Here is a 21,295-nt window from a genome sequence, read left to right on the forward strand (position 1 = left end):
CCACCTCATACACGCCGCCCGTGTCTCCCCGCAGCTGCTGGCTGGTGTGGCGCCCGAGCCTAGGCGCCTTCTACATCCCGGTGGCTTTGATTCTGCTCATCACCTGGATCTATTTCCTGTGCGCGGGGCTGCGCTTACGGGGTCCCCTGGCACAGAGCCCGAAGGCGGGCACCGGCCGGGTCTCCCTGGAGCCGGGGGAGGAGCTGAGGGGTTCCACCAGGCTCAGGAGCAGCGGCCCCCTCCTGAGTGACTCGGGTTCCCTCCTGGCGGCTGGAAGCACAGGGGTGGTGACGCCCGGGCCGCCGGAGGACGGCGACGGCCTCTATTCTCCGGGGGTCCAGCTGGGGGCGCTGGTGACCACGCATTTCCTCTACCTGGCCACGTGGGCCTGCGGGGCGCTAACGGTGTCGCAGCGCTGGCTGCCCCGAGTGGTGTGCAGCTGTCTGTACGGGGTGGCGGCCTCCGCCCTGGGTCTCTTCGTCTTCACCCACCACTGTGCCAGGCGCAGGGACGTCAGGGCCTCCTGGCGCGCCTGTCGGCCCTCGGCATCGGCCCCCCGCGCCTCCCCCCGGGCCGCGCCTACCGGCCCGGAAGACGGATCCCCGGTGTTCGGAGAGGGACCCCCGTCTCTCAAGTCGTCCCCGAGCGGCAGCAGCGGCCACGCGCCGCCCCCGGGGCCCTGCAAGCTCACCAACCTGCAGCTGGCTCAGAGCCAGGCGTGCGAGGCGGGGGCGGCGGCCCGCGGGGAGGGGGAGCCCGAGCCCCCGGGCCCCCGGGCCGGCCTCGGCCCGCGCCACCCTAACAACCTGCACCACGGCCGCCGGGGCCACAAGAGCCGCGCCAAGGGGCACCGTGCGGGAGAGGCCGGCAGCAAGAACCGGCTCCGGGCGCTGCGCGGGGGCGCGGCCGGGACGGCCGAGCTGCAGTCAAGCGAGAGCGGCAGCCCGCACCACAGCCCGTCCGAGAGCTACCTGGGCAGCAGCCGCCACAGCCCGGGCGCCGGGCCCCGGCTCGAGGGCGAGGCCGCGCTCACGCCGTCTGAGGGCAGCGACACGAGCGCCGCGCCGCCCCCCGAGGCCGGCCGGCCGGGCCAGCGCCGCAGCGCCAGCCGCGACAACCTCAGGGGCGGCGCGCTGGAGAAGGAGAGCAAGCGCCGCTCGTACCCGCTCAACTCGGCCAGCCTCAACGGCGCCCCCAAGGGCGGCAAGTACGAGGACGTCCCCTCGAGCGGCGCCGAAGCGGCCGGCGGCGGCTGCATGAAGACCGGCCTCTGGAAGAGCGAGACCACCGTTTAGAGTGGGCGCGCGCGCCGCTTCGGCAAGAGCTGGCTGTGCGGGCTCGTGGCCCCGCTTCTCGGGGCGGGGCGGGGGGCGCCTCAGAGACGTCGATCGGTACGCCTCCAGGTTGGAGCGGAGGTGCCTCGCTGTAGCTGGGCTCTCCAGCTGTAGTCCTGGAGGCCGGGGGCGGGGAAGGCGCAGGCCCACCACTGCGGAGAGGGCCGTCTCCCGCGGTAGCGACAGACAATCCCTGGACCGCGGGCGGGGTAGGGTTCCGTCCCGGCCCAGGCCGGTTTTCGGCAGCACCTGCCGTCCAGGCTTGCGGGCTAAGGTCCTGCCGGTCTGCGGCGCGACCGAGAGTGGCGGGGACAGCACAGCTCGGGCGGCCCCGTCTAAGGTACCCCGCCTCACTGGCGGCGGCCGCCTTATTGGGAACACTGGTGATGGAGCCTGAGTGAGGCGTTCTCGCCTAACCGCCCTCCTCTGAAGTCTCCTCTCTGTGCCCATACCCCAGAGCCTCTCTCACCCCGACTCTGGCTAACTAGGGCGCCTAGCGGATGAGCCAGGTGACCAGGACAAGCCGGAGGGAACAGGTGCTGCTTTTTGGAATTAACTATGCAAGAGGAGGGGTGGCATGTGAAAGGCGGCTGCCGGGATCAACCAGCTCTCTGGGAGGGAGGGAAAGAGGGAGAGGGGCAGGTGGAAGGGTGCAGGATTAGGGCTGGAGGCCACCCCCACGGAACCGGGACAAGAACCACATGGCAGGATTCAGAGGGGGCACTTCAGGACCAAGCTAAGGCCCCACACCCAAGACGCTGACTGCCAGGCAGCTGGGGAGGACGGGAGGATAGCAGAGCTAGTACTTCGATTTGGGGCTGAAGGTAGTCCTGCCTCAAACCTAGTCCTACTGAAAAAAAAAAAAAAAAACGCTCTAAAGAGGGGCGCCACTGCCAAGCTGCAGGCGGTGCTGGAAAAGCACTTACTGTTAATCGCAGAGCCCATATCCCCAGTCTCAGCCTTCCACCTCCCAGGGACTAAGAGCCCTCCCCACCTCCATGAGGTCAGACAGGAGAATCTTATCGATGATCTCATGTCTAGGTCCATATTAGAAACCTCCAAAAAATCAAACCAGCTTCCTGCCCCACTGAAGCCCAAACCAAATCCCCAAGGCAAAGGGTAGGGCCCCTGCAAATCCTGGGACCTGTGCCTTCACTACTTTTAAACACCAGCACTCATATTTTCCCCAACCTAAAGAGCAACCACCAGCCTTTGATTACAGCACACAATGAAAGTGGAGGGAAACTTGGGCCTCATGCGAAGCAACAGGGAAACTCAGCCCAGTGTCCATGTCACTCCAGCCTGATCGCCAAGGCAAGAGCAGACAGACAGGGGAAAGGGAGAAAACCCACATGCCCTGAGATGGATCCTGTTATTTATGCTTGCTGCACAGACAATATTAGACAGAAAAAAAAAAAGGCAAAAAAAAAAAAGCTTCATATTATTCTTCCACGTATGCTGGCTGCTGTTTACATACCCCGCCAATGCCTTAGCACTGGAGAGCTTTTTGCAATACGCTGGGGAAAGGGGAGGGAGGGGATGAAAAGTGCCAAAGAAAACATGTTTTTAAATGCTCGGGTTTTATACAATAGAATGTTTTCTAGCAGATGCCTCTTGTTTTAATATATTAAAATTTTGCAAAGCCCTTTGAGCTATGACCTTACTCCTCCACCCACGGTCCTTTAGTGATGAGAGAGGATCTCTAACACTGTATGCATGAGCCCACAGGGTCTGTGAACAAACACAGGGCCGAGGGTTGCTGTTTCCATCCTCTGAGGGCTGGTAACGCTGGGAATACCCACGATCCACACCAGGAGAGGCCCGCCAGTCCCGCAGCAGCCGTGTATCCAATCCAATCAGGGAGCAGGAGAGCCCATCGCTGCTCCAGCAGCCCAAGAGAAAGCCAGCCCACAGAACCAGGAGGGAGGCAAGCTGCTCTCTGGGACCAAGGGATGGGACTCTCTCCAACCAGGGCATCCTCACGCTCCTTCTGACTTCACCTCTGGAATTGCACAACCCCTCTTGGGTCCCTTAAACGAGAATGGAAACACCTGAGGGCTTGTGGACAGTGATTCCTCTGGCTGTGTCAGGCCGGTTAGCAAGTCATCAGATGAGGGGAAGTGCCCTCAATGCCCAATGTGCATCAGGGGGGGTTCGGAACACTCTGGGCGGCTTGTCTAGCTGCCTGGGCCTTCTGGAAGTCCCTAACTTCCTGAGGGGTACGCAAATACTGCTCGATTTCACTATCAGAAATGTCTTCATCTCCAGTGACCGTGGAGACAGGGGGGGTGGGACAGACTCGCTTTGGGGGCTTCAACATGCAGGGTGGGAGGAGGAGGGCAGGGCTGGCAGGCCGCTTGACTACTGGCAGCTCTAAAGAGCTACTCCCCACATCCTCCTCTTCTGGTCCTTGCTCCTGCCCCTGGCCCTGCAGCTCCTTCTCCCCGGGGTCCATCTCGGCTGTTCCGTCCCGAAAGGCCTTGCGGACCAGCATGTGGCGGTGCTGGAGGAGGTCGCCGATGTGCTTGACCACAGACCGTTTGTCAAGCTTCAGAACCTGCAACCAGGCCAGCTGCTCGGCCATCCGCAGCAGCACAGCCAGCAGCTCCTGCAGGCGGGAGGAAGCGGGGTAGGGCAGGTCCACATTCGCCAATTTACAAAATCGGGCAAGGGAACAGGTCAGCCGATCTGAAGGCCGCAGGGACTGCCACGCCAGGAAAGTGGCGGCGGTGATGACGGGCAAGGGGTGCCGCCCGGTCACCAGCCACGTCTCATCAGCCAGCTCCACCAACTGCAGTGTTCGCGACAGCATCTTCTCCTTGTCTTCCACGTACTTGGCTGGCACAGACGGGGAGGCTTCAAACAGCTTGAAGCTGAAATAACCAAAATGAGGGTCTGGTCTCGGTACCTCCAGGAGACACCTCTTCCAAAGCGCAGAAGATAGGCAAGCTATGCTATCCTTCCGGGAACACACAGCCTGCTGGGGAGCAACTTTATTCAGGTACCAGGAGAAATCAGGGTGAGTCTCCTGCAGGAGAGGTGAAGGGCAAGAGAGTGCAGAAGGGCGCTAATGTCTAATGACAATCCCGCCTGCCCCCACCATCAGCCATCATTCTGAGTAAGTGCTTTACAAAATGTTCTCCTTTACTCAACACCCTGTAATGTGTATTTAAGAGTCGAAAAACTTGCCCACAGTCATCCAGCTTGGAAGTGACCAAGCTTCAAACCCAAGGTCATTCAACACGGACAGCTTTTGCTTTCTACCGTATTTGTCAGATATAAAGAAAAGAACACAGCTACTTATTAAAGAAAAAAATTAGCTTCTAGGTCCAGCTCTGTCAGCTTGCTCATACTCTCTCAGCTCTAATCACACACAACGTGATCGCGCTGAGGCAGGGCTGTGGCATTTAATCAAGCCGACCTGAGTGGTAGAACCCAGAAGCCCCGTGCCAAAGCTGATACTTAACCTCCCTACAGCATCAGGCTGCTGTGACAGCAAAGGGATCTGAAAATGATACAACATTCTAGAAACGTAAAACGGGATTCACCCGACCAGTGCCAGGCACGGGAGGAGGAGAAAAGGTTTTTTTCCCCACATCCTCGTAGAATGGACTTTGGTCAAAAAGAGACAACCGGAGTTAAAAGGATTCGGGTCTACACCCGTCCCACCCCCGTGTCTCCCGCCAGGCACGTACCTGCTACAGTAGGTCTTCACCAGGTCCACCAAGCACAGAGATGGCACGTCCAGCCCCAGGAGCTTCACTATCTGCATGTAGGTTCCAGAAAACACATCCAAATCTGCATACAGCAGGGTGCAGATGGTCCCCATGGTCAGGGGCCAGTTTCGCTGCCGGCAGGTGATTAAGACACAGCAACCAACCAGCACCTCCTTCTTCTGCAGCCTTGCCGTGCGGATGCCAGCGTGCTGGTACGCCTGCTGGTAGTAGGCAACTGCCGTATCCTCAAATGTTGGTGGCAGCTGCAGCACTCGACAGAGGTCCCTCACTCGGCGAAGACCTAGGAAAACCCGCGGCAGGAGTTAGAGGGGTTCCCAACAATACGTTAACAGTACCAGACAATTTGATCAAGTGGGATTTTACCCAAGGATGCAAAGATTTTTCAATATCCCTAACTCAATCAGTGTGATACACCACATGAGCAAACTGAAGAATAAAAACCATATGATCATTTCAATAGATGCAGAAAAAGCTTTTGATAAAATGCAACATCCATTTACGATTTAAAAAAAAAATCTCTCCAGAATGTGGGTCTAGAGGAGACAACACATAATAAAGGTCATATATGACAAACTAACGCTAGCATCATCCTCAATGGTGAAAAGCTGAAAGCATTTCCTATAAGATTAAGAACAAGACAAAGATGCCCACACTCGTCAATTTTATTCAACATAACTTTGGAAGGTCTAGTCATAGCAAACAGAGAGGAAAAATAAAAGAAACCTAAATTAGAAAGGAAGTAAAACCATCACTGTTTGCAGATGACATGATATTATACATGAAGGAGTCAAAAGGGCTCCCAGCAAGTTCTGTTAAACTCACCTTGAATACCACATGCACAAATAATGGATCTTTCTACAATGATAAGAGTGACACTTGGTAAAGCCATTTGAAAAGCACAAAGACATTTGTGGAAAGCAGTCAATACTTCACTGCCTCATCTTTTGCAGCTTGGTTTTGATTTGTGACCAAGCTTTGACCTGGGTTCCTCAAATCTACCTCAAATATACCCAAGCAGACTTAAATCTTCCACCTAATTGCTACCTCTCCTAGAACCACCTCCATCCTTTACTTCTAATTATCATTCTCTTCTTCTCTACCTTTACACAGTAATGCTGGAAACAGAAAAGACAAGCAGACGAGCTGGACCATAAGGAGAATTTTCTTTAAAGCCACTGTGTCATAAAACATTGATTCTCACCTCGCTGCTGGCTTCGACTAACTTGTTCATTCTCCCCGGTGCTTCGAGAATATGTTACTTCTGTAAGATAATGGACAACAAACAGCTTGTTGAGTCTCTGTTCACGGACCCCTGCCCTCTCACCACACAAAACCAGGGAGCAGAATCCAAATCATCAGGTACCCATTCCCTGTCTCACAGAAGGTGCTCATCTTTGCAGGTAAAAGGTCCATCTGGTTTTCTATGACCACAAGCAATTCCAAATACACAGAAGGCTGAAGATTAGGATTGGCACTAAAACAGTTCTAAATTTCCAGCCACCCCTCCCGTACATTCAATTCAGGCAATTTTCCTGCCTGTAGATTGTGAGGGTTGCACTGGTCAGGGACTTGGAACACAAATGAAAAAAAGAAAAAAGTTTTTGCCGATTAGTTTTCCAAACTGCTTCAGGGTAGTAGTATCTCCCGCATTCGCACAGCATTGACCTATTGATATAATGCTTCCAAATAGGCAGACTAGGTAAACTGAGTGGAATTTTGTTTTTCTGTTTCATTTATTCAACGTTAACATCTACATGTAACAGATATGCTGCTAAGAAAACATAATGGCAGCCCCTGACCTGCAGTTCACTCGTTCACTTTCCCTGTTTTCTCCCATATCTAAATGTGCTCATGACTGGGAGAGGGCAAGAGATAAGAAGCATCTGACGTCAATCCCTCCATCGCCCCAGGCTGTATCCACGGCCCTGGAAAAGCCCTCACAGGTACCTCGGAGGTTGCCCTCGTCACTGAAGGTGGTCGTAAGAACGCCCTCGGTGACCACGCAGCCGCAGTCGGAGCACACGAGCTGGTTCTGGGAATAGTGCGAGTCTTCCACGAGCTCAGCGGAGCCGCAATCGGGACAGCTGCCTCTACCCGGCATCGCACCAGCGGTCCAGAGACTAGGCTGCTAACCGCCCCTACCGCCCTCAACAGCAACTGTGCCGAAGCAGGAAGTAGGAGCGGAGTCTTATAGGGTTGCACCTTCCTCTTCCGGCTAGCGTAGCAGCCGTACTGTTGGTACCTCCTCTGCGGTTTCCGGTCCATTCTCTGCGGACTCGGGTAGAAACGTGATCGAGGAAAGGAGGTTCCTGACAGGACTGTATCTTCGGATTCCCCGCGATCTGTACTTAGTTTGAGGTTGGCTGTCTAGGCTCGGGGTTACTCTTGAGTGAGCTTTCTACCGCCCCGGACGCGCGTAACAAACAAAAAATTGTTGCCAGCCACAAACAACTCTTCCTTCTAAAGCGCCAAGGGTATCTCAGATTCTCCTTTTCTCTTTGGTAACAAATGTTGATTCTGGCCATAGTACAAAATTTGTGGCCTAAGAGGGAGAGTAGTGTATTGAGAGAGCAGGAAATTGTGTCCTTTCCAGAGCAGCTTCCCTTCAATCACGTTGTTTCCTCTCTTTGCAGTTTGTTTTTCTCCCCTGTAGGATGAGGGAGTTGAATTAAAATCCAGAGTGACAACCTGGGATGCTTCCAGAGAGTAGGCAAAGAATGTCTAAGGGAGTTGGAGAGAAAGAATATGGGGGTTGGTGAGGCCCTTGGCAGTGTGAAGAGTTTAAGCAGATTGAGATGTTTTTAAAACCTTAAGCTTTAGAATGCTCCAAGATTCTAGCTCCGAAGTTCCTGGCATGGTATAGTATAGATCAAAGAATTGAGCAAAAGTGCGCCTCTAGTGATGTTCCAGAAACCAAGCTCACAAGTGAGAGATTTTGTATGTCATATTTGAATATAACTTAAATGTCAGCAAAGAGTGTGTGTTTTCTCATAAGTAAATCCCGATTGCATTCATCAAGAATAAAGGTTTTCAGGAATTCCCTGGTAGCCCAGTAGTTAGGACCCTGTGCCTTCACTGCTGAGGGCCCAGGTTCAGTCCCTGGCCAGGGTGTTGTAGCCACGCATTCTGGAAAACAAACTCACTCAGAAGGACAATGCAGATAGTGGAGTGCAGTTTATTACACAGGTGGGCCCAAGGCGGAGTCTCCTCTTAGCCAAGGACCCTACCAGTTTTTCTGAAAACCTTATGTACCCTAAGTGTACATGCCCAAACCCACCTCCCCAAATTCCCTGAAACTAGACTGAACAAAGGAAAAGAAAGATACAATCAAAGTTAACCCGTGATTCATATGCCTTAAGCCTAGTTAACAGTGGACAATTATCAATAGGCCTGTGGTCATACCCCAATAAGCACAATAGAATGTATGATTCTATTCAGTTACCCAGATAATTAGGGTATTCTTTTAGGCAACAGAGAGTCTAGGTATGAGCCCTGGTGCTCTTCCATCCAGGGGGCCTGGTTTTCCAGTTCGTCTGTCGTTTCCATAGATACTGGGCATAGAGCTCAAAGTCCACAGTCCGGCCCAAGATGGAGTCCTGCTTTCAAGAGGGAGCCTGTTCTGTCTGTTTCCTCTTTCAAGGGAACCAAAATTCCACAAGCCATGTCGTGTGGCATAAATACATAAATAAATAAATGTTTTTTAACACTTGAAAGTTTTAGAATCAATTGTGTCTGAAAAATAAGACAATTGAGTTAAAATTACAAAGAACAAAAAAAAAAAAAAAAAAAAAAATTACAAAGAACCATGGCCAGCCCCTCTGACTCCAAGAAAACAGATGGGAGTTATCATAGCCAGTGCTGAAAGTATGTGGGGAATTTCTGCTTCTCAGTTTGATCTTGGAGAATTTCAGGCAGGCTCTGGCATTAGCAGATTTTAGATGTTAGTTTCAGACAGTGTAATTGACATCCTTACTGGGAGGGTAAACAGGTCCCTAAAAGGAACATAACTGGCCCTGGAAGTATGTCTTTACATTCCGATAGAGATGCCGCTCATCCCAATTTTGTGCAGATCATGAACCTAACTGCATTTTTTTTAAAGTGGGATTTCACTACAGAGTCATCTTCCCATGACAGAAGCCTTGAAATTCTGCTTTCCCTGACAGTTTTCATAGTAAAGTAGAAGAGCAGTTTTATGATCCAGCAACTCTGGGGCTTCCCAGGTGGCGCAGTGGTAGTGAATCTGCCTGCAATGCAAGAGACACAGGAGACTCAAGTTCAATCCCTGGATCAGGAAGATCCCCTGGAGGAGGAAATGGCAACCCACTCCAGTATTTGTGCCTGGAAAATCCTATGGACAGAGGCGCCTGGCAGACTATAATCCATGGGGTCCCAAAGAGTCAGACATGATTGAGCACACACACAGCTAGCAACTCCAGGGGTGGAGGGGTAATTCTCTTCCAGCCACAAGTGTGTGATGGCGTCAGAGAGCCTCACTCTCAGACGCAAACAGGCAGGGAGGTAGGCAGGACCCAGGCCAGAAGATGGCGCGCTCTACTAAGACATGCAAGTCTAGGGTTCGCGTTCTAATGAAGAAAACCATTTATTTAGGAAATTCATTTGTCTTCCTCTGGGAAATCAGGACATACACACCTTCCTCGGTGCCTTTCCTTCTGATACAAACTCTACTAAGATTTAGGGTTTTCCTGGTGGCTCAGACAGTAAAGACTCTGCCTGCAATGCAGGCGACCCGGGTTAAGAATTAAGCGTCCTTGGTGATGATCTGTTTAACAGATGCTTCTCAAAGCCCTCTCCCCAGCTCCTCCCCAGGCCTGTGAAGCTGGCGCCACGTTCCTGTCCCTAAGGCCAGAGCCCACGGGTACTTGGCACATCGGCTTTTGGAATGCTGAGTGCCCAGATGGGCTGGATTAGAGCAGAAAGCTACTGAGGAGGGAAGGCCACTGGAAAGGATGCCTCAGACGTGATCCAGATGTGAAATACTGACCTGGAGGCCAGAGTTCTTTCGAGAGAGGAGGCCGGAAAGGAAGGCACTGATGTCCTCACAGAAGGCCCCTGGCCAGTCATCTCTGGTTATATGTGTGTGTTCGTTAGTGGTCTGCCTGTCTGACTTTGTTACAAGTCTCCCCGGGCATGATCTGGCTGTCTCATCCCTGTGTCCCAGGAGCACCGGTTACACCAGAAGGCTGTTCAGCTCCTGTGGACACCGTCCTGGGTAGGCCGGTCAGAGGCCACGCATAGATGGAATTCCTCAGAGGCAGGATCATTCCTAATCTGGAGTGAGTAACTGGGGGGAGGTGGGGTTGGGCTTCTCTCAAGGCCTCACCCTGGGCTCCTTCCAGCTCAGATGACTCTCTCACCCAGTTTCACTCTGAGCCTGGAGAACCCACTCTCCTCGCCACCCTGGGCCTTGGAGCTTTTCTGACCGGGTCCCCATCACCGCGGTTTTTCAGCAGATGCTGATTCTCCTCTGACAACCATGGTGACATGACCTCAGTCCAGGGCATGACCAGGGCCCTCGCTCATATTCACTTTCCGCTTTCCTGTTGTTTATTCTCTCCCTCCCCCTGGCTGAGGATCACTGTGTTGGGTTTCTTGATCTCCCAGGAACAAAGGCACCTGGAAACTCTGAGGAGCTGGCCACAGGCCTAGAGCTCAAAGACAGCCAGAACTTCCCTCCTCGGGAGACGTGGCTTATATGGCCTTGTCTTGAGTGGGCTTGAGTCACGTGGGCTCCACTTCCCCTGCCTGCTCCCATCCTCCGGTATTCCAGGTCACTCAGAATATTATCTCCTTGGCACCCGAAGTAATCCTAGACTGGATGTCCAAAGATGTTTTCTGAATAGGGCCTGAAAGCAAATATTTAGGTTTGGTGGATGCGAAAGTTTTTATTTTAACCGCTCAAGTCTGCTTTTGCAGCATGGACACAACCATAGACAATTACTCAGACGTAGACAATGAACTCGGCTGTATCCCAAGAAAATTGTGTAGACAATGAAATTTGAATGTCATGAATTACTGTTATTTTGATTGTTAAAAGAAATGTAAAAATCTCCAGTATTCAGAACAATGCTGTTGACTGCTGTCATCACTCTGGCCATTTGATCTCTAGACTTGTTCATCCCACATTAAAAAAAGAAAAAAGGAAAAATCATCCTTGTTTTTTGTTGTTGTTGGGAGTTGTACTTTTTTTTTTTTTTTTTGCTGCACTGAATGGCTTATGGGATCTTAGTTCCTTGAAGAGGGATTGAACCCAGGACCATGGCAGTGAAAGTACAGTATCCTTCCCCTGGACTACCAAAGAACTACCAGGAAAAATCACCCTTGGTTTGAGGGCCACGTGAACAAGAGTGAGGCCATAGTTTGACACCTGTTCTAGAACCCCAGGTGGGATAGGTGAGGAGTTCAAATCCTTTCTTAACTACCTGCTGTGGGACCCCAGGCAAGCTCCAGTTCTGACGCCTCTGAAAGTCTCTGTTTTCTCATCTGCATAATGGAGATATTATCTGCCTTGATGAGAACTGGAAACAGTGCTGAGTGACATGCAGGAGCTCAATAAACAGGCCTTCCTTTTGGGTCAAGTTTCAGCCTGAAGTGAGCACTTGATGTGCACGGACGGAGCAGCTTCCTCTCTGTTCTGAGGGCCTGCCGGTTTCACCAGGGTGACTGTTTCTAGGGCTCAGGATACAGGTGTGTGTAAGAGGGTCAAACATCACAAGGCCACATGAGGACATCTTCCCTCGGATTTTGTGCCTTTGGGAGCCCCTGGCCCCAGAGGGCTCAGCTTAGAGCTTTGAACTCGAATACAGAGAGATTGCTCCCACCTTCTCAGGACGGCGAGACTGCAGAGTCCAAAAGATGGCACCCCCGATCGGCTAGGAGGCAGGGTCTGAGGGCTGGGAATGTGCATGGTGCTGACGCTTTGGCTGTGGTCAGAGTGGGAACGGTACCCTGTGATGTGTTCCATGGGGAGGTGGGCAGGGTGCCCCCCAAAAGTAAGGGAGATGAATCTCAGGGGAGAGTTGGGGTCATTTGTACAAACATTCCTTCCTTGGAGACCCTTTCCAGAGAGCTTTTTGGTTGTTTGGACCAAACCTGGAAAGTTGTATGTTTTAGGAGAAACCACCTTTGTATCATTTTACACGGTGGTTCCACCATCCACATCTGCTTGGGCAACCAGACCCCTCCACCCAAACCAGGGAGGCCCTCGGGAAGCTTCCCCCGCCCCACCCAGGAGCTACCCGGGCCCACCTGCGTCTGTCCATCTACAATGTGACTTTCATCCCTGAGAGCTTCTCTTCCATTTAGAGAGCTTGGGACCCTTGGTTGAGGCAGGCAGACCTCTCACTTCTTCGGGGAAGGGTTGGAGATTAGTAGAATGAGCTCAGGAGGAGTCTTTTACAGCCATGATCCCCTCTACTCAGAAATGAATGAGCTATGTTTGTGGAACCAGAGACCTGGCTCCTAGATCTGGGCCATCCTGAATGCAGAGTGAATTCAAATGAAGCTCCAAAAGTCAGGATTTCACTCTCTGGGGAATCAGTGGGGCGGGGGTGAAGAGGTGTGTGTGTGGTGGGAGGAGAGGTGGCACAGGGTGGAGGCGAATCAAGAAAGTGGCCTTGTTCATCTGCTCAGCTTAAGGAAAAGGTGGCAGCTTCTACCACTAGGGACAGGAAATTCAAACGATGTCCAGCTGATAAACGCCAGAGTTCCCTCCAGCCCCAAATATGGGGTGTGTCATAGGGAGGTCATCACAGATGTCCCAACACCCGCAGGAGAAGCTGCGCTGGGGCCCTTGGGTACCAGATAGAGTGGCAGCAGCAGGAACCCAGGCGAGAGACCCACGGGTGACCCACTGGTCACCCCCTAAGAGAGATTCTGCAGGAAGCCAGAAATTCTTATCACACCCATACAAAAAACCACAGACACAAAACTTTGAAAGGTAGTACCAGGACCATTTTATTTAGTGTTGTAGGAAATTTTTAGGTTACTTCTCAAAAACAAAAGCAAAGAAATTCAAAATTCCCAAAGTAACAAGGCAGGAGATAAGAATTCTATAATCCAGAAAAGCTGGGTGAGCTTTCAATCAGAGGGAGGAAGAGGTCACGTCAGTAGCTCACACAACAGCTACGGAGGAAACCACAGGCTTGAGATTGGTGTAGAAATTGGAGGTTAAGCTCTCCACGCCCCCGAAGGCAACAGATCCTTCAGCCTGGAGGAACCGTTCATCAGTGAATGGGTCTTAAAGAGAAGGGGCACCGGGGGTGAAAATTGTGCCTAATTTTACATCAAGTTGCCTCTGGCCTTCAATCTGGCAGGTGGCTGCGGGTCGTGGACCCTCCCCACTCCGTGCCCTTCTGAGCTCCCGCCGTCAGCAGAGCTGGAAACCACACACATGTGCCACTCACTGCCCACACACCCTCCACTCCGGGTCAAGGGTTGTTTATGTGGCGAAGGGCAGACTTTCTTGCTCTTCCTTTCTGCTACCTCCGAGGCTGACCCACAGGAAATAAAAGGGGTGGGCAGGACATCTGTCAAAGCCCAACGACAGAGATGATATGAAACAACTGGGCAAAGGATTGACTTTTTTTTTCCAGATGCTAACCTCCAGTGGAAGGTCATCACACGCTGGTATTTTATTGGATGCTTCCCTGAAGTACTGACTGGTCTTCTGGGGGCGGGGGGCAGCCAGGCAGGGCCAAGAAAGAGCTGCTCCTGCTTCTGCAAGGCATGGCCTCCTCCCAGGACCCATCAGTTCAGTAAGCATTCTCAGCAGCCAGAGGCTAAACCAGACTCTCCTGGTTTACACCTAGACAGCGGGGTGTAAGCCCTCAGACCCACACCGGCTGCAGGAGCTCCAGCCCTCCAGTCCACCTGCCCCTGTGAACAGCTCAGAGCTGGCTCCAGCTTTCCCAACTGAGTTCTCCCTCACAGTAGAGTCCTCAAGGACAGGTGTTAACCGGCGTCCTTGAGCGGTGTAGGAATGCTACCCGTGGAATTTTTTTTCCAGCAGTTGGTAGAAACCAGACACTCTTGAAGTTGATTGTCCTTCATTCTCCAGAGTTCTCGAGTGGCATCTCAGAGCAGAGGAATTTGCTCTCTTAAACACGGACCGGGTCCCATCCCCGAGGTCCTAGCAGCAGATCTCCCACAACGAAAAGTTTTCGGGAAGAACTCTGGTCTCCATATGAGCTCTTCCTGGGAGAAACCACTCAGAGCCCCCGCCACCCAGGGCATGAGGGTTATCACAGTCCAAGTACACTGACATCAAGTAAAAAACATATTGCATAACAAATATATACACGTGTATCTCCGGAGTTCAAGCGAACATCCAGTTCTCTTTATAGGGATGTAAATAAATCTCGTAGCGCTACAAAAATAACAAGTCGTCTGAGAGGTTTACAGTGGTCCCCAGTATGTAGAAGGGTATTAAATAAAACAGCTATCGATAATTAAAAGTGAATTAGTTCAATCAAGTTACAGTATCATCCTTCAGATTAAAGTGCTCTGATATTAACTAATGTGGCAGCAAACATGATCCTGAGAAGGAATCCCACTGCCAGTCATCTTGCCTCCTAACTTCAATACAACAAGAATGAACACAGAGAGAGTTCCGTTTAATAACTGCTCTCTCCTCAAGCCCATGCCCTTGGCCTATGACATTCTCTCCCGAGGAGAGATGTTGGGATTTGATGAGATTCTGTCTCAACTGGAACAAAAAAAAAAAAAAAAAGAGTAATATAGAAAACATTCTAATATCAGGTTACTAACAATGAAATTACCTGGAGAGTCTGAGTTGTTTAGTCGCTAAGTCATCTCCAACTCTTTGCGACCCCGTGGGCTATAACTCATCAGGCTCCTCTGTCCATGGGATTCTCTAGGCAAGAATACTGGAGTGGGTTGCCATTTCCTTCTCCGGGGGATCTTCCCAACCCAGGGATTGAACCCCCATCTCCTGCATTGGCAGGAGAATTCTTTACCACTGAGCCACCAGGGAAGCCCCAAAGAATCTGAACTGATGCTGTTATTTAAGAAGGGGTCCTAGTTTTTTAAAAAATGTGTGTTAATCTAGTTTTAAAAACACAGCCATCTAAAAATAGGTATCATCTTGCTCTTCACAATGTTATACCAAGGGGGGAAAATGCCAGGAAGAGCTGCCAAGGAAACCAGGGAGCCAAGCGAAGGCATGGGGGGAGAGGGCCAACAGACCCCCTGCCATTGCTCCACCCCTGGTAGAACCATTTTAGCAAGTTCCTGGAGCACTCAATCGATAATCAAGGCACTGTCTCAGCCACTCCAGTCACAGGGACCCTGCGATCACCAGAGGAGGGGCTCTGACAAACCCCCTCGAGGGCAAAGTGACACTAAGTCCCCTGGTCTGCTTCCCGTACCTCCATACAGGCCCTCTCCATTGATAAAGAGCATATTTTAAAGGCTACTGTGGTGTAGAGGCTGATGTCTGGAAAAGGTGGCTTGTTATAAATCTCAAAGGCACACTCTGCACTCCTCTGCTCCAGTCTAAACAAATGACCAAGTCCGAGGAGTCAAGTAGGTTTACACGGTATCAAAAAATTTAGCATCTGCAGCCAAAACGCCACGCCTGAGCTACTCAAATGCCAAGAAGGTATGTGCAACACAGCCCCGATCGCCTGGTCCTTGTCATCTCACCCCAAGCTTTAAAGACCGGGGGTGGGGGGGGAGCAGGGAGACGTACTTTAAAAATCTCAAATTCAAAGAAAGAAAACCCCAGTGTTTAAAATACATTAATTAATACCCCCCCAGCGCCATCTGAACCTCGGGCCAGGATCAGATCTTATGACCATGTCTCCGGTCAGGGCATAAAATATTTACAACGTGGTTAAAGGCACAGTGGCATTTAAAAATAAAACCCTGGGAATGGACAGTAGAAAGATCCGTTGTAGTCATTGACCTGGCTTCCGTGGGTGGGAGGGACTCCTGCCAGATAACCTGGGAGGGATATAGCAATCTGTGCCCGGCTCTCGGGCACAGCGAGTGCTCGGCCTCGGGAGCTAGTGTCGACAGACTCACGGCAGAGTCTCGATGCTGGAGGCCGGCGGCTCACATCTTTCCTGCTTTTCTGCCGACCTGAGAGGGAACCCGGAGGATGTTCGGGGTCTCCTCCATGACCCTGACGAGCAGGTTGTCGATGTAGTCTTCCAGTTGGCGCACCTGACATTCCTTCTTGCTGATCGTTTCCTTCTGTTTGAGGACCAGCTGAATGAGCTCGTCGTGGGTCAGCTGCGCGTAGGCAAACGCGGGGTCCGAGGGCTTGTATTTCTTTGGTGGGGGCCAGGGGAGAGGGGACAAGAAAATTGACAATGTCAGCCAAGAGGTCAAACATATCAGAGAAATACAGGGACTCCCTTGGTGGTCCAGTAGCTAAGACTCCACGCTCCCAATGCAGGGGCCCCAGGTTCGGTCCCCAGCCAGGGAACTAGATCCCACATGCTGCAAATGAGAGTTCATATGCCACAACTAAAGATCCTGTGTGGCACAGCTAAAACCTGGTGTAGCCAAATAAATGAACAAATAACTGTTTGTAAGTAAATAAATAAAAGAAATATAGAAGAGGTAGCTTTTAGTGATTGAGTCTATGATCTGAGTCTCCTAGGAATTCATTTTCAATTTCAGTGGAAACCTATGGCAGATGAAGCTTTCTGTAAAGGGCCAGAGAGTCAGTATCTCAGGATGCCCAGGCCACAGATGAACTTTGCTGCACATTCGTCTTTGTCGTTTGGTTTTTTGTTTCAAGACCTTTTCTTTCTTTCTTTTTCTCCCTTTTGGCCCTACCATGAGGTTGGTATATTTAACTTATATTTCACTTATTTGCAGAGTACATCAGGAGAAATGCTGGGCTGGATGAGGCACAAGCTGGAATCAAGATTGCCGGGAGAAACATCAATAACCTCAGTCATGCAGATGACACCACCCTTATGGCAGAAAGTGAAGAAGAACTAAAGAACCTCTTGATGAAAGTGAAAGAGGAGAGTGAAAAAGTTGGCTTAAAACTCAACACTCAGAAAACTAAGATCATGGCATCCAGTCCCATCACTTCACGGCAAATAGATGGGGAAACAATGGAAACAGTGACAGACTTTATTTTCTTGGGCTCCAAAATCACTGCAGATGGCGACTGCAGCCATGAAATTAAAAGACGCTTGCTTCTTGGAAGAAAAGCTATGAGCAATCTAGACAGCATGTTAAAAAGCAGAGACATTACTTTGCCAACGAAAGTCCGTCTAGTCAAAGCTATGGGTTTTCCAGTAGTCATGGAAGGATGAGAGAGTTGGACTATAAAGCAAGCTGAGGGCCAAAGAATTGATGCCTTTGAACTGTGGTGTTGGAAAAGACTCTTGAGAGTCCCTTGGACTACAAGGAGATTCAACCAGTCCATCCTAAAGGAAATCAGTCCTGAATACTCATTGGAAGGACTGATGCTGAAGCTGTAACTCCAATACTTTTGGCCACCTGATGTGAAGAGCTGACTCATTTGAAAAGATCCTGGTGCTGGGAAAGATTGAAGGCAAGAGGGGAAGGGGACGACAGAGGATGAGATGGCTGGATGGCATCACTAACTCAATGGACATGAGTTAAACTCTGGGAGTTGGTGATGGACAGGGAGGCCTGGCATGCTGCAGTCCATGGGGTGGCAAAGAGTCAGACACGACTGAGTGACTGAACTGAGGTTGGTGGGATCTTATTTCCCCACCCAGGGACTGAACCCGGGCCCTCAACAGTGAAGGTGCAGAGTCCTAACCATGGGACCGCTGGGGAATGACCGATTGAAAGTGTGAAAATCATACTTGACTCACAGGCTGCAGACCCCTGGACTAGCCTCTAGGCCTGGGGTTTAGAGACGTCACCACTGGAGGCCTGTGAACACCAGAACTGGCACAACCAGGCATCCAAGCCGACCTGAGCCCCAGGCCGAGGGGACCCGTGAAGAAACGCTAGCGGCAGATGACGCAGTAGGCAACACTCTCCTCCCAGTGCAATACGTGGACCTTTATCCCAGACAGTCTGCTACTGCCTCCACGATGCTCAGGAGACCTGGTGATTAGGAGGACGGCCTGGGAGACCCCAGTCTAAGTCATCTCACTCTCAAAACCTACGCAGAGTCAAAGCCAAGGGCCAGCACACAGCCATCGGTGGGGCCCCGTCGGGGTCCCGTGGCCGCGGCCGCCCCCTCCTGACCAGACCAGGGGCCCCAGGGATTATGATCATCACCTGGGAGGCCTGGAGTCTGACTGCAAACTGCTCAGGCCCCAACCACGAGGAGACACAAGACAAGCGTTATGGGAACTAACATGTTGTCCCCAGTCTCCAGAGAGATGGGGAAAAAATACCCAGACTGACTTTTCCTGAAGTCTGTGACTCAGGTTTGAAAGTTGAAAGAGACGAGGTCATGGGGCAACCTCGAGACAGTTTTGCCTGCAGAGTTCTGAGCTAATCATGGTTTCAACACCGTGAGGGTGGTGAGTTCCACTGAGGAAGGCCTAGAACCAGCTGCTCCAAGAAGCAGTCACGTCAGGAGCAGGTGAACCATGACACAACACGAGAGGTGGCCCTGTTCGGTCCAGTGATGCAAACTGCCGGCACGGCGGCCAGAGTTCCAGAGAAATGCTGTCCCTCTTGTCCTGGCTACAAGGAACAGCACGATGATGGCTACTGACTTAGAAACACTCCTGAGACTTCCACACACGCAGCAGGCTGAACTTCACCCAGGAGGCCTAGAAAAAGGTGAGATGCTGGTGGTGGTTGTTTAGTGGCTAAGTCGCGTCCTACTCTTCTGCAACCCCAGGGACTGTGGCCCACCAGGCTCTTCTGTCCATGGGATTTCCCAGGCAAGAATACTGGAGTGGGTTGCCGTTTCCTCCTCCAGGGGATCTTTCTGACCCAGGGATCGAACTCATGTCTTCTGCATTGCAGGTGGGTTCTTTACCACTGAGCCACCAGGAAAGCCCCTGAGATGCTGGACCACTTGTCAAAAACTGTTTCTCTGTTTTAATCTTTTTTTTTTTTTTTTTTTTAGTTTGTTGAATGCAGACACTCACAGGGTCCCCCACTCTGGACCTCCATCATCCTATTTGTGACTTTCAAAAAAGTTGCATGTCTGGGAAAGAACTCTGGAGATTGCTTGTGCAACAACACGAATGTCCTCAACATTGCTGAAATGGACACTTAAAAACAGTTGAGGGAGTAAATTTTATGTTACGTTTATTTGATCACAAGTTTTTTCTTCAAAGTGGCACGTCTGTTTACACATCCTACCAAGAAAACAAGTAGTCTTTGTAAAAACAACAGCCAAGAATATATCCTCAAGGAGTTTTAGATTATACCTCTGCCACAGAAAGATTTTATCTGTTCAACAATATTGATTACAGGACTTCCCTGGTGGCGCCGCGGATAGGAATCCGCCTGCCAATGCAGGAGACACGGGTTCCACCCCTGGTCGGGGAAGATCCCACGTGCTGTGGAGCAACTGAACCTGCACACCACGACTGCTGAGCCCGTGGTGCTCAGGCCCCGCCAGGCACGACCACCGAAGCCCACACAGCCGTGGGCTTCTCTAATAGGAGCACAGTCACCCCAAGAAGAGCATCCCCTCTTGCTGCAACTAGAGAGCCCTCGGGCAGCAACGGAGACCTAGGGCAGCCGAAAATAAATAGATAACCTCCCCTTAAAAAAAAATATATTGATTACAGAAGGCATTCGCTGGAGCATCTGGGAGACAGAAGCAGAGGCGGACACCTGGAGGGAGAGTGCTCCTCGGGGGAGGCGCCAGGCCCCCACAGGGTCTGACACGCCTGGGGCTTCACCTGGTGCAGAGCATCAGGGTCCAGGAGGACAGGGCGAGCTCCAGGAGCAGGACAAACCAGAGGCCGTGGCTGCCCGGGTGATGGAGGCAAGCTTCAGAGATGGAGTGGTAACCTCTGATCCAGACTCTGGAGATGAATTAACATTAATTGTCTGTTCATGTTTCACAGAAAACAACCAAGTTCTGTACGGCAATTATTCTTCAATTAAAAAATAAATAAATTTTAAAAAAAATTAATTTTGCCCACAATAACAGGATTGTGTTTTGAACTGTAAAAGGAATAATTTATTTATCATAGAAAATCATGTCAATGTATGGCAAAAACCACTACAATATTGTAAAGTAATTAGCCTCCAACTAATAAAAATAAATGAAAAGAAAAAAAAAAGAAAATTTCACATCCAGAAGAGGGGAAAAAGTTATTACTCATAACTCGAGCACCTAACACTTGGGTCTCTTATTGGTAATGGGCGTTCTTTGTGATAACTTTAGCCTCATACAGAATCAAGTTTTACGGCTTTTGAAAATTGGGTATTTTGTGAGCATTTTCCCATCATTAAATTTTAGAAAAATTGCTTTTTAAATGGATGTTTTAAACTTAATTGTACTTTAACCATCTCTCTGCTGCTAGTCATTTAAGTTGGTTTCAGTTTTCACAATTAAATAAGAACATATTTAAAGGTGTGAACATAAATCTTTGGTCATATCCCTAAACATTTCCTTAAGACCAAGGCATAGAACTGAAATGGCATGCATACTGAAGTTACCTCCTGAGTGTTAGTCGCTTAGTCGTGTCCGACTCTTTGTGACCCCATAGACTGTAACCCACCAGGCTCTTCAGTCCATGGGATTTTCCAGGCAAGAATATTGGAGTGGGTTGCCATTCCCTTCTCCAAGGGATCTTCCTGATCCATGGGTCAAACTCAGTTCTCCCACACTGCAGGCAGACTCTTCTCCATCTAAGGCAACAGGGAAGACTAGCGGTACCTCCTACAAACTGTCAAACAGCTCTTCCATTTGGACTCTATAATCTGAAGAAGAAATGATGCAGGACTTTGAAGTCATCAGAAATTTCTATTTATGTGATGACTAAAAAAATTAAAAAGCAATCCAGCAGTCACAGAAAGTGAGCAAGTGCCATGGAGAGGAAGAGGTGCAAAGAAAATACCCATTAACTCAGGAAACGATGGTGCCCATCATCACGTGTTTCCTTCCGGGACTTTCACATTGGACTTTTCCCCCCATCGTTTTACCAATAATGATGTATGTTCACGTTGGTCTTCCACTTTTCCCATATAATTTGACAGAAGACTTTTTGGCTCTAGTTGGCTGTGCTATTTTTAAATGGAAGTGTGGAAGCCACCTGAATA

General features: G+C 50.7%; 3 protein-coding genes across 5 annotated transcripts in view; 1 reads left to right on the plus strand and 2 right to left on the minus strand.

Moving 5' to 3' along the window:
* Positions 1 to 2,979, plus strand: part of ADGRA2 (adhesion G protein-coupled receptor A2) — a 35,414-nt gene extending 32,435 nt beyond the window's left edge. Inside the window, exon 19 of the mRNA XM_065947617.1 lies at positions 35 to 2,979. Within this exon, the coding sequence (XP_065803689.1) occupies positions 35 to 1,295 (1,261 nt within the window). The 3' untranslated portion in view covers positions 1,296 to 2,979. The remainder of the gene's footprint in view (positions 1 to 34) is intronic.
* A 14-nt stretch (positions 2,980 to 2,993) lies between these two features.
* Positions 2,994 to 7,228, minus strand: BRF2 (BRF2 RNA polymerase III transcription initiation factor subunit). The gene is made up of 4 exons (XM_065947618.1): positions 7,019 to 7,228; positions 6,273 to 6,332; positions 5,030 to 5,351; positions 2,994 to 4,207 (listed from the first exon to the last, which is right to left on the minus strand). The coding sequence occupies exons 1-4, from the start codon at positions 7,170 to 7,172 to the stop codon at positions 3,478 to 3,480; spliced, it is 1,266 nt and encodes a 421-aa protein (XP_065803690.1). The 5' UTR covers positions 7,173 to 7,228; the 3' UTR covers positions 2,994 to 3,477.
* A 5,792-nt stretch (positions 7,229 to 13,020) lies between these two features.
* Positions 13,021 to 21,295, minus strand: part of RAB11FIP1 (RAB11 family interacting protein 1) — a 37,476-nt gene continuing 29,201 nt past the window's right edge. For all 3 annotated transcript variants that reach the window (XM_065947118.1, XM_065947116.1, XM_065947117.1), the window contains one exon: positions 13,021 to 16,384. In XM_065947118.1, the coding sequence (XP_065803190.1) occupies positions 16,166 to 16,384 (219 nt within the window). In that variant the 3' untranslated portion in view covers positions 13,021 to 16,165. The remainder of the gene's footprint in view (positions 16,385 to 21,295) is intronic.

This window comes from Muntiacus reevesi, chromosome 10 (genome assembly GCF_963930625.1).
Source record: "Muntiacus reevesi chromosome 10, mMunRee1.1, whole genome shotgun sequence".
Lineage (NCBI taxonomy): Eukaryota > Metazoa > Chordata > Mammalia > Artiodactyla > Cervidae > Muntiacus > Muntiacus reevesi.